General features: G+C 39.1%; 1 protein-coding gene across 1 annotated transcript in view; it reads right to left on the bottom strand.

Annotated features, from left to right (window-relative positions):
* Positions 1-13,544, bottom strand: part of LOC140191062 (heme-binding protein 2-like) — a 117,404-nt gene that overhangs the window by 15,416 nt on the left and 88,444 nt on the right. The window contains exons 3-4 of the mRNA XM_072248137.1: positions 3,425-3,503; positions 2,746-2,866 (exon numbers count right to left, since the gene is read on the bottom strand). Of these exons, the coding sequence (XP_072104238.1) occupies positions 2,746-2,866; positions 3,425-3,503 (200 nt within the window). The remainder of the gene's footprint in view (positions 1-2,745; positions 2,867-3,424; positions 3,504-13,544) is intronic.

The raw sequence follows: 13,544 nt of genomic DNA, 5'->3' as shown, positions 1-13,544 counted from the left end.
ATATACGTTAATGATCTGGATGATGGGGTGGTAAATTGGATGAGTAAGTATGCAGATGATACTAAGATAGGTGGAATTGTGGATAATGAAGTAGGTTTTCAAAGCTTGCAGAGAGATTTAGGCTGGTTAGAAGAGTGGGCTGAAAGATGGCAGATGGAGTTTAATGCTGATAAATGTGAGGTGTTACATTTTGGTAGGACTAATCAAAATAGGGCATACATGGTAAATGGTAGGGCATTGAAGAATGCAGTGGAATAGAGGGATCTAGGAATACTGGTGCATAGTTCCCTGAAGGTGGAATCTCATGTGGATAGGGTGGTGAAGAAAGCTTTTGGTATGCTAGCGTTTATAAATCAGAGCATTGAGTATAGGAGTTGGGATATAATGTTGAAATTGTACAAGGCAATTGGTGAGGCCAAATTTGCAGTATTGTGTAGAGTTTTGGTCACCGAATTATAGGAAAGATGTCAACAAAATAGAGAGAGTACAGAGAAGATTTACTGGAATGTTACCTGGGTTTCATCACCTAAGTTACAGAGAAAGGTTGAACAAGTTGGGTCTTTATTCTTTGGAACGTAGAAGGTTGAGGGGGGACTTGATAGAGGTGTTTAAAATTATGAGGGGGATAGACAGAGTTGACGTGGATAGGCTTTTTCCATTGAAAGTGGGGGAGATTCAAACAAGAGGACATGAGTTGAAAGTTAAAGGGCAAAAGTTTTGGGGTAACATGAGGGGGAACTTCTTTACTCAGAGAGTGGTGACTGTGTGGAACGAGCTTCCAGCAGAAGTGGTTGAGGCCGGTTCAATGTTGTCGTTTAAAGTTAATTTGGACAACTATGTGGACAGGAAAGGAATGGAGGGTTATGGGGTGAGTGTAGGTCGGTGAGACTAGGTGAGAGTAAGAGTTCGGCATGGACTAGAAGGGCCGAGATGGCATGTTTCCGTGCTGTAATTGTTATATGGTTATAAGACTTGAAGCTATCATAGTTAGCCTAACAATTGTCATTGGGTGATCTCCCTTTCCTTTCTACTATTGAGTTCCAACCTGACCTTTTGCATCTTTGAAGATTTATGTAAGTCCTGTGCCAAGTTTATGTTTATTAGATTCTCATTATAAGGTCATAAGATATAGGAGCACAATTAGGCCATTTGGCCCATCAGTCTGCTCTGTCATTTCATCGTGGCTGATCCATTTTCCCTCTCAGCCCCAATCTCCTGCCTTCTCCCCGTATCCCTTCATGCCCTGACCAATCAAGAGTTTATCAACCGCTGCTTTAAATATATTTTAAGACTTGGCCTCCACAGTTGCCCGTGGCAACAAATCCCACAGATTCACCACTCTCTGACTAAAGAGATTCCTCCTCATCTCCATTCTAAGAGGATGCCCTGCTATTCTGTGGTTGTGTCCTCTGGTCTTAGACTCTCCCACCATCAGAAATATTCTCCCCACACCCACTTTTATCAAGGCCTTATCACAAAGACTATGTACTTTCATCTTGTTCCTCCACTCCTACTTCAACAACAAGGCTTAAAACAGGGCTTCCTCCCTTCACGTATTGTATTGTTCATATGTTAGTGATTACATATTATTAATGAATGTTATGCTCCCCAAGATCATTACACCACTCCTCCTAACCTTATGCATCTCTTAAATGTAAGATTGCTATCACTATTTACCTCTATGATCTTGTACACAAACTGTGTTTATTTCTAAACTTTGATTCCAGTCAGTTGTAAAATGTTTCTTTCTGTTTCTCAAACTATTCTTGGGCCTGACTTCATTGTAAATTTACAAAATACTATAAGGTTACAAATCTGAAATATTGGAGAGAATGCCACAAATACTCAACAGGTCAGGCAGCATCAACAAACAGAGAAATTGTTAATGTTTCAAGTCTATGGTCTTATATTCCTTTCCCTCTAGTCCTTTGATTCTTTACCTTCCTCTATTCCTTAAATATGCACCTTAACACTAACCTGTTTAATGTTTGCAGAATCTTGGCACAGCCTTTTGAAGTAATTGAGAAAAGATTTTAATGACTATCACATGTACAAATATGAAAAAAGGTTTGGTTATTTTCAGCAATGTTGTGACTTCGTCTGCTTGCTCGATTCCTATTGTGCCATACATGCTTCGAGGCTGGGAGGATGAATAACTGGCAATCTTGTCTCATCTTTTATCTTCTCTGAAGCTGACGCTAGGAAGACTAAAAATGACCTGAGTAATAGTTATATTTTCTTTGGGAAAGGGGCATTATTCCCCCAGTTTCTCTACCAAAGCTGAATAATTGGAAATTGGAGCAAATGCTGAGATATTACTTGTTGCGTAGGAGGAGGCTGTTTAACCAATTGGTTCCATAGTAGCATTTAAGGGAGCAATTCCATTATTTTCATTCCATCCCCCATATTTCCCTGTTTTCTTATAGCTTATTCTTTCTTTCATGTCATAATTCTTCCCTTAATTTCCTTTGCCACTTACCTACTGTACAGGTTATTTTATAGTAGTATTTAATTCACTGGCATGTGTTTATTATGTGAGAGAACATACCTTGGGGATACCCATGTGGTTACAGGGAGGATGTGCAAAGTCTGAGCAGACAACACCTAGATCAGATTCAAACCCAAGTCTTTAGATTTTTAGATGAGCAATGGATTTTTAATTTTTGGTGAGAGGAAATGTTTAGTTTTAGAATAAGGTGTGTGATTTGGTGGTAATCTTGATTGTTACTGTTTAGTTGTTCATACCTTCTTCATTTTTGCCCTGGATGTATTGAAAGAGTTTTGTAAATCCTTCATAGCTGGCAAATTCCATAAAAAAACTTGTTACGTTGGTTGCAATCCATGTTGATGAATTGTAATGACGAACCTGCATATAAAGCAGCACAGAAAAAAAAACATTGATTACATTAAGAATTCACCCCCTATGTCAATCCAGATAAATGTTTTAACTTCCACTATGTTAATTTATTACTTGTTGGCAGCATTTCTATTTTCTTTGTCATGTAAGTGGCAGGCTGGATGTAACTGAGTGTATCCGTTCACACTAGATTCTAATAGAACAGTTTTACTGTATTACATCTTCTGATGGTTGCTCTTATACTGTTAGAGATAGAGTTTGAATCAAATTCAAATTCTGGTCCTATCCAGTGCAGTAGAATGGTTCAATTGTATCAATGGCATCATGAATATACCATCTGTGATTATCTAGAGTGTTAAATAAATTCCCTAACAATTTCTTATTAGCTGTTTTGTGAAGTGGTTTTATATTGAAGATTTAATGAGGGATCTTACTGTAGAACCTGCCAACTCTTCTTTAATTTCTATTTATTCGGTGATAGTAATGTTTGTTTTGCTACAAGTCTTTGCCTGGTGTGCATTGTCAGTGCATTCTAAAATTAAAAATTGTTTGATCTCTGCTTCTCACCTCATAACCTGAGTTTTCACAAATAAGATCATAATTAAAACATTTCTTTACTTCTCTGCAGTGAACTGGTCGAGAGTTACTGCTCAAAGAAAAAAACAATTAGAAATAAAGATAAGCAAATCATTCTTGATGTCAGTTTTTCTATCACTGTACAATGTGTTAAGTAATGGTTACATTTGGACAGATCCATTAGCCACCCTCAATCATATCTTTCAAACCCTGCGTTGTTCCAGCTCTCCCAATCTCTGTAACCTTCTCCAATGCTTAGAATTCTATAATCCACTTCCCAGCCTTCTGCATATCTCTTTTGCTGTACTAGACTACTTACTGGCAGTTAGGTTTTCAGTTCCCTAGGCAAGAAGGTTTGAAATTCTCTCTAAAACCCCATCTCTTACTCCCTGCTTATACCCACATTTTTGACTAGTCTTTTAGTCATTGTCCCCAATAACCTTTCTTTTGTGGCGTAGTGGTAAAATTGACAAACTTAAGTATTTTTCTCGAATGTTTTCCTCCTCAGGAATTAATGTCAATAATTGGGTAAGAGAATATACTGTCAAATGGACAAGATGAGCAGTGTAGTTTTGTTTCAATAATTATAAATTATTATAAATTACTACGATTGCACATGGCACATTTAGATGGAGACGTAACATAAAGATTTTTACTCCTCATGTATGTGAAGGATGTAAGAAATAAAGTCAATTCAATTCAATTTCAATGGGAGCATTATCAAGTAAAACTTACTGGATAAGGATAGAGAGCAGACACTTCTTTGTTCTTCCCTAAATCAGGTAATAATACCAATATTGGCAGCTCCTTCTGACTTGCTGTGGTCAACTGGAGGTATGGACATCATTTAACTGTATATAGGGACTTGTATTGATGTGCTACTTACTGCTTTGAATAATATACACTATTTAGTTAAACATAGTCATACAGCACAACAATTCTACACTGACCATGATACACCCATTTACACATTATAGTTTTTGTTTCTCTTCACAATCCCAACAACACTCTCCCTTCTTCCTTTCCCGTCCCCCCCCTCAAAACTCACCTACACAGTGGCTGGTTAACCAGCTGGCATGTCTTTGGAATGTAGAAGGAAAGCAGAACACCTGGAGGGAACCACAGGTGACATGCAAACACCAGGCAATATCAGGTCACAGGAGAACATGCAAACTCCACACAGGCACCTAGGTCAGATTGAACCCGGGTTGCTGGAGTTGTGAGGCTGCAACACTGCTAACTGCGGCTTTAGGCCACCCAACATGCAGAAACAGCTATTATGTTTTGTGTTTCCTTCATGTATTACAGATTTAACACTGTCACATAGTAACTAGTTCATGGCTGCTATATAATCCACAAAATAATGAAGATTATTGCTTCCCTATTGCCAATATCACACTTAGTCATGGGGAGTGCTAATCAAAATTCCTATTTGCGTAATGTCAAGGGTTTGCAACCTCCAAGACAATGTGCCTTACTTTGTGGAACAGTACATCTTGTAACTGGACAAAACCTGAATACTTTGGTCATATTTTACATTGATTTGCTTCCCAACTGTTTCCCAGCTTCCTGAGATGCAATGTTATATAGGTAACCTGTGTTTTACAGTTAAGGGCATTTCTAGAACATGCTCCATTATCATGATTTTATGGAATGAAAAGCCGCATCCTCTGCACTTGGGTCAAAATATGCGAGTTGGATAAAAATAAAAGTTGTGTTAATTTATGTATTTGTTAACCATTGAATTTCATGAGAGGATTTTTATAATGTGTCTGTGATACTTTGGTAGTGATTTGTGAATGCCATAAGGGTTCATTTTAATGTCCTGAACTGCTGTAACACAGGGGTTGTCTGAATTAACCCCTTCGGGCAGCATGTATCTAGCTGTTCTTTAAGTGTGAATGTACGCAGTGTTTTTGCCTGACTACTTGACTGCAAGGACAATATGCCTATCTGGACAATGTCATCCCGTGATTTTTTTTTTGGCAGAGGTCAGCTGAAAGTGGTCAGGTGCTTACATGTAATTCAGTACAAAGAAGAAAATCAAATGGAGACACACATTGTTCTGCTTATGAAGTCTTTTACTGTTCTAGACTATGCGATCAGATTGAAATTGAATTTCACCCTCCCATTATACATCTTTATATAGTCTGTCTTCTGACCTGTTTACAACTTCTATCAGATCAAATAACAGAAATAGACACAGTCCCGTCCGGTACCTGAGGATAGAAAAACGCAAATAGAGGCAATTGAACATAGAGATATATTTGCATTTTCATTCTTCATTTTGAAAATTTACTTTTAAGTATTATTCAACATGAAATTATAAAAAAGTCATAAAATACTTCAGTTTGTCTTTTCTGCAAGGATTCAAGTGACACAAATGAAAATTTAAATCAATTTGTTTACTAATATTACCTCGTCACTAGATGGCAGTGGAAGAAGTCAATAATTATTTTCTCTTGGGGTGCGGACATGTCAGGTAATATCAGCAATTATTGTCTATTTTGTATCTAATAGAGCCATTAGGCAAAGTAATAGGATAAAGGATCATCCCCTCAGGAGTTAGATGAGGAGGATATTTTATTCTCAGAGGTTGTGGAGCATTGAAATTTCCCACTTCAGAGCGTCATTAAAGATTTTCAAGAATAAACTTCTTGGACTACAAGAGGATCAAGGGTTATGGGCTTTCAGCAGTAAAGTGGATTTGAGACCATGACCTTAATGGCAGAGTACATTTTTGACCCCCGTTCTTCCATTGCTGCTGAAGCTGGCTTTATGGAAATTGACTGCTGTATCCTTGCATTACAGGAGTTAGATTTCAAATATATTTCATTGGCTACATGAAAGGCACAAATCTTTTGTTGTATTACCTTTACTTGCTTGTTGTTGCCATTAGTTATCATTGCCTTGATTCTTCACTTGTTCCTTTCCATGCTTTGGGGAGATATTAATATTGTTTGTTGCCACAACTATGTGTCGAATAAACTCTTCTAGGGCTTTCAGGTGGGTACAGGTATTGATTTTAACCAACGTTTCGATGATAAAGTCTGCCATCTTCATCAGGGATGATGCCTAGGCATGTCTAGTCTGGTGGTATATATTGTCTGTCCCTCCTGATCAGTTAGTCCTCATCCAATCAGATTTTTGCAGCCCCACTGTGTTTACAATGGAATTCCTGTTCTTAGCCGAAGATCTTGCTCTAAGAACTGGAATTCGATTGTAAGCAAGGTGGGACAGTAGAAACCTGATTGGATGAGGACTAACCAATCAGGAGGGATGGACCGGGGTATATATAGCACTGGACTAGACGCCTAGGCATCATCCCTGATGAAGATGGCAGAGTTTGCCATTGAAACATCAGTTAAGGTATATACCTGTATCCAGCTGGAAGCCCAAGAAGTCCATTACTCGTCATATATGTCGGGAAAGCACTAGATCCTTTTTCAGAACTATATGTTTTTGGCATATGTAATTTGGCTGGATTGGATCATTTTTTGTGCCACATTTTTACCAATTCTAATGGAAATAACAGGTTTCTGACAGCAATTTTTAACTGTTTCAACAATACAAGTGAAAATTGAAGATCTATAAAACCTCTTGGTTCACATGCCTTTGCTCTCAATACTTTTAACCAGAACTATGAGTTTACATTGATTCAGATTGCAACCATTGTAACATTTGTTACTGTAGCATTACTCTCTAAAGTCCTTTCTGTTTATATACATTAGTTGGTGCACAAGGTCTTTTCTCTTGATAATGCTGTTCCTTGAGAAAATAGAACAAATATCTTGACGTTTTGTTAATTACTTTTTGTTGTTATTTGTAGAAGAGTGTAACGTATGCTCTGAAACAGTGTTTTGATGAAAAAATTAAAATCCTAAATTAATCCTCTGGTGATTACTTCCCCCAACCCTCTCCAACATTATCTTGGAATTTCAATGAGAGGGCATTCCACTTGCTGATACAAGTACCATCATATTTCCTGCCTAAGTAGCAGTACCACTAACTACTTACCCACAAAGAAGATCGTGTGTGGCATCTTCCTGAGTAGATCTAGAAGTGCTTTCACTCATGGGAGAGTCACAAAATAGTCACAGATACAGGGTTGGATATTTAAATCTGAGGTCCATAGAAATTTCATCTTCCAACGGTAGTGAATTCCTGCAATTTTGTGTCCCAGAGGGTGAGGAGGCTAGATCATTAAAAATATTTACGGTGGTAATAGAGAAATGTTTGAAAGATTGTGGATTGCCTGAACAGAAAAGGAGTTGTGGCCAGTATTGATCAGCCATGATCATATTGAATGTTAGGACAGGCCTGAGGGACCTGGTGGCCTACCCTTGCTCCTGTTTTCTTATGTTCTTTTGAAATGTCAAAGCATTTCCACCTCTTGAGATTTTTGATACCATTCAGAAAAATACAGCCCACATGACTGGCATCACCTACCTCCCTTAACATTAAGTTCATCTACCAAGTGTGGACTGTGACTGCATCATCTACGTAATGCACCAAAGTTACATGTCTGGGCTACTTCATCAACATCTCACAAACTCATGACTTCCATCAGCTACTAGATATGACAAAGATCGGCGCCGCAACTTGTAGGCTTGCTTCCAAGTTGCACATTTTCAGGCATGGAAATCAAGCGCAGGCAGGGTGACCGCTTTGCCAAGCATCTGAGCTCCATCTGCAGTGGAGATCTGGAGCTCCCAGTTGCAAACCATTTTAATTCCTCTTCCTATTTCCATACTGATCTGTCTTTCCTCAACGTCCTGCACTGCCAGGATGAGGCCAAATGAAAACCAGAAGAATAACATTTCATATTCCTCTTGGAGTCTACAACCTGATGGCATGAACATCAGATTCGCTAATTTCAGGTAATCTGCCCTTCCTTTGTCCATTTCTCTCTTCTTATGATCTACCCAGGTCCTTTTACACATATTTCTTTCCTCCTTCCCAACCTCACCCAGCAACTTCTCCCCACATTCTTTCTTTCTCCATTAATACCCCTGTTTTTCCCATCTATCCACCACACCTTCCTTATTCAGTTCCTGTTCACTTCCTTTAACAGGTTCCACGATTTTTAGCCCTTTGATGCCTCCATCTATCACCTCTCAGCTTCTGTCACTGTCTCTACCCTTCCCTCCCCCACCTGACTCCTTCTGGCTATCAACCCCTCATCACCTGGATCCATCTTTTGCTTGCCAGCTCTTGCCCCATCCCTCTGCTTCATCTTATTATATTGGGTATTTTCCCACTTTCAGTCCAGATGAAGTTTCTCAATCTGAAACAGCACCTGTCCATTTCCCTCCACAGATGCTGCCTGACCCACTGTTTCTGCATCAGCTTCTTTCTTGCTTCTGCAGTCTCTTGTGTCTCCATAGAAATATATCACCATTCCTCCATTATTGTTGGATTAAAATTCTGGATCTTCCCACCCATAAGATTTGACCTAGCATCATCAGATAGATTGCACTGGCTGAAGAAGGATGTCTGTCACTGCTTTCTCAGATAGCTTTGGGATAGGTAATAACTGCCAGGCTGACTAGAAATGTATACTAAATAATACAAGAGATTCTACAGATGCTGGAAATCTGGAGTAGCGCTGAAAAAAATGCTGAAGGAACTCAGCAAGTCAGGCAGTATCTATGGAGTGGAGTATACAATTGGCATTCCCGATGAAGGTCTTGGCCCAAAACATAGACTGTTTATTCCCCTCCATAGATGCTGCCTGACCTGCTGAGTTCCGTGCCAGTAATATTCTGACAGAACTGAAGCTGCAAAAGGAATGCTGGGCTAATGATATTCTTGTACTTTGCCTTGGGAAGAGAAGCAAAGCTGAGCGGAGCTGGTAGAGACCCTTCAGGATTTGATTCATTGGTGTTGTAGGAATGAGTAAATACACAAGCAATTTGGGCCTATCGATTTCTAACAAATCAACTGCTTGAACACTTAGATTGAATCTTATCAGACTTTTGTGTGGAATGTCGAGGTCATGTTTGAGAATTACTTTTTACTCAATAAAGAAGGTTATGTACATTACCATCCCAACTGATGGATCAGGAGGACAAACTGAATAAGCCATACTGTGGCAGTTTAAAAAAAATTAGGGATGGCCTCATTGAATTCTATTTCATAGTTTTACAGAGTTTGATAGGGTACATGTGGGAAGATGATGCCTTTGGCTAGAACCAGGGTTTACAATCTCAAACAGTCTGCCATTTAGAACTAAAATGAGGAAAACACTTTCACTCAGATGATGGAAACTCTTGGAATTCTCTGTCCCAAGGTGTTCTGGAGGCTCAGTGATTTATTTCATTCAGCAGAAAAAACAATATACTTCTGAATATTAAGTGAATCAAAGAAAATGGGGATAGGGTAGGAAAATGATATTGAGGTAGAAGATCTACCAGGATCTTGTCAATTGAGAGAACAAACATGAAGAACCAAGTTGCTGATTTTTATTTCTTATGAGAAAAAACTGTTGCAACTGTGTTCATTCCTCAAGTACTTTTAAAAAAAACTTCGGAATGAAGAAAATGGAGTAGGACTATACACAATAAGAAGATCTTAATGGACACATAGTAATAAGTAAAATAACAAAAAAAAAAGTAAATGGAAAAGATAGTTGGTGCTGAGGAAAACATAGGAAATCAACTTTGCATTTTAACAATTTAAGTAAATTTCCGACAAGTCGAAAACAGATCATTTAGTTCCAATTAAAATAAAATTTTTACAACATATATTTCATTTCATGTGGCAGTACTATTAAAAATCCTTCACATGCAGTGAGTTACTCATTTTAAAAGTGCAATGACTATTATAATCAAATCAAGAAAATATATTTGGGAAAACTCACATTATTGTCCAGATTCCTCTCTCAACTCTTCTGTATTCTGTAGGTGGCTGTTTATTTAATGACTGGCAAACCAACAGCAGTGTACATTGTACATGACATAGCACTTCTACTAAGAGTGGGTTGTACAAATCACGTAACAGCTTATCCAGTGAAATTGCAAGAATAGCCTTCAGTTGTTCCGTAACATGAATTCTTACCAAGGTTTCATAATGGTTATAGAGTCATAGAAAAGTACAGCACAGAAACAGGCCCTTTGGCCCATCTAGCCCATGCTGGACCATTTAAGTTGCTTTCTCCTATCGACCTGCACTTGGACTATAGCTCCCTGCCCTTACAATCCACCTAACTATCCAAACTTCTCTTAAACACTGAAATTGAGATTCCATGCACTACATGTGCTGGCGAGAGGTGCTGTCCATGAGGAGTTTGCATGCTTATTTGGAGCTGGGTCCTTCGTTGGACCTTGGCTGTTATTAATTTATTTCAACAACTTAGATGTACATAAACGTACACGGCATGGTAAGTTAGTGGATGATACTAGAATTGCCAGTATTACAGACACTGTGAAAGTTATGAAGAATTACAGTGCATCTTGATCAGCTGGATATGTGGGCTGAGGGTTGGCAAATGGATTTCAGTACAAATAAATGTGAATTATTTCAGTTTGGGAGATCTAAGGGTAGGACGTATAGTGAATGGTAGGGCTCTGGGGAGTGTTATGCATCAGAGGTACCTGGGAATGTAAGTACATAGTTCACTGAAAGAATCGTCTCGGGTAGATAGGGTAGCGAAGAAGGTGTTTGACAAGCTTCATCAGTCATAGCATTGACTATAGAGTCATAGAAAAGTACAGTACACAAACAGGCCCTTCTGCCCATCTTGTCCATGACGACTCATTTAAACTGCCTACTCCCATCCACCTGCACCTGGACCACAGCCTTTCATACTCCTATCATCCATGTACCTATCCAAACTTCTCTTAAATGTTGAAGTCGAGCTTGCATACACCACTTGTGCTAGCAGCTTATTCCACACTTCCACACCCCTCATGTTCCCTGTAAAGTTTTTACCTTTTGCCCTTAACCCATGACCTCTGGTTGTAGTCCCACTCAACCTCAGTGGAAAAAAGCCTGCTTTCATTTACCCTATCTATACCCCTCATAATTTAGTATACCTTGAGCAAATCTCCCCTCAATCTTCTACGTTCCAAAGAATAAAGCCTTAAACTATTCAATCTTTCCTCATAACTCAGGTTCTCCAGTCCCAGCAACAGACTTGTAAATTTTCTCTGCATCTTCCTTGTAGGCAGGTGACAGAGTTGCACACAATACTCCAAATTAGCCATCAACAACATCTTATACAACGTCAACACAACATCCCATTTCCTACAGCCATTAAATTGATTTATGAATGCCAATGTGCCAAAAGCTTTCTTTAGAACTCTATCTACCTGTGCCACCATTTTCAATGAATTATGGACCAATAACAATATCAGAGGATCTCTCCTGGGACCAGCACGTAAGTGCCATTTCAAAGAAAACATGGCAGCACCTCTATTTCATAGAAGTTTGTGCAGATTTGGCATGTCATCTGAAACTCTGATGAACTTCTATAGGTGCAGAGTATCCTGACTAGTTGAATTCTTGGTTACACCAGGTCCAGAAACACCAATGCCAAGAACAACAAAAGCATACAAAAATGGTGGATACAACCCAGTTCATAATAGGAAAAGAGTCCCTACCATCCACAAATAGCACTGCCACAAGAAAGCAGCATCCAACAGTCAGGACCCCCATCACCCAGGTCATGCTATCTTCTCGCTGCAGGAAGGAGGTACGGGAGCCTTAGGCCCCATACCACCAAGTTCAGGAACAGTTATTACCTTCAATCATCAGGCTCCTGGACCAACATGAACAACTTCACTCACCGCAACACTGAAACTATGGAATCACTTTCAAGCCCTCTACAATTCATGTTCGTGGTATTATTTAATATTATTATTATCATTATTATTTGTTTTTTATATTTGTACTGTTTTTCTTAATTATTCTGCACATACTGTATATTATGATTATTTTTCAAATCTGTCCACTTATACAAAATAGAATAAATACTGTATACGTTCTGCATCTTAAGCAACTCCCAAAAAGTACAAGAGTCTGTCATCAAATTTTGCCAATAGGAAAACCAAATACCTGTAGTCTGAGGTGGAGAGTGCGTCTACCTCATGTAAAAAAAATGCACATCTATTATTTTATGAAGCCCCCGGGGGCTCTAAAGGAGGATTAGCAAAGAAAATTCAAGAAGAGATACATTACAATTGAGGAACCAAATTTCAAATGCCCAATTAAAGATTTGAAACAGTGTACTAAAGGGATAAGGAGGGAGTTTCAGAACATGTAAATCCAATCTATCAAAACAGTATCATGAGCTTCACATGTGATTTCATACTATGCCATCCAATGAGCAATTTTCAAAAAATATTACTGCCCATATGCTTGATGCACCCTAAATATGCAAACCACACCAGCAAGACTTGTATTCATATTTCCCAGCTTACATAAACTGTCAATTACTCAACCCGGACAAATCCATAATGTGCTATAAAATTCACTAAACTGAATTCCCTATTTTTTGCAAGATCAGATAGTTTGCCATCAGAGTCAGCAACAGCAGTTAGGCTTCAATAGACAATAGACAGTAGGTGCAGGAGTAGGCCATTCGGCCCTTCGAGCCAGCACCGCCATTCACTGTGATCATGGCTGATCATCCATAATAAGTACCCTGTTCCTGCCTTCTCCCCGTATCCCTTCACTCTCCTATCTTTAAGAGCTCTATGTAACTCTTCCTTGAAAGAATCCAGAGAATTGGCCTCCACTGCCTTCTGAGGCAGAGAATTCCACAGATCCACAACCCTCTGTGTGAAAAAGTTTTTCCTCAACTCCGTTCTAAATGCTGTACCCCTTATTCTTAAACTGTGGCCTCTGGTTCTGGACTTCCCCAACATCAGGAACATGTCTCCTGCCTCTAGCGTGTCCAATCCCTTAATAATCTTATATGATCCCCTCGCATCTTTCTAAATTCCAGTGTATACAAGCCCAGTTGCTCCAATCTTTCAACATATGACATTCCCGTCATCCCTGGAATTAACCCAGTGAACCTACGCTGCACTCCCTCCATAGCAAGAATGTCCTTGCTCAAATTTGGAGACCAAAACTGCACACAATACTCCAGGTGGGGTCTCAGGGA

This window comes from Mobula birostris, chromosome 32, assembly GCF_030028105.1.
Source record: "Mobula birostris isolate sMobBir1 chromosome 32, sMobBir1.hap1, whole genome shotgun sequence".
NCBI classification, from domain to species: domain Eukaryota; kingdom Metazoa; phylum Chordata; class Chondrichthyes; order Myliobatiformes; family Myliobatidae; genus Mobula; species Mobula birostris.
Note: the sequence above shows the minus strand (reverse complement) of the source record. Positions and strands in the feature narration are given on the sequence as shown.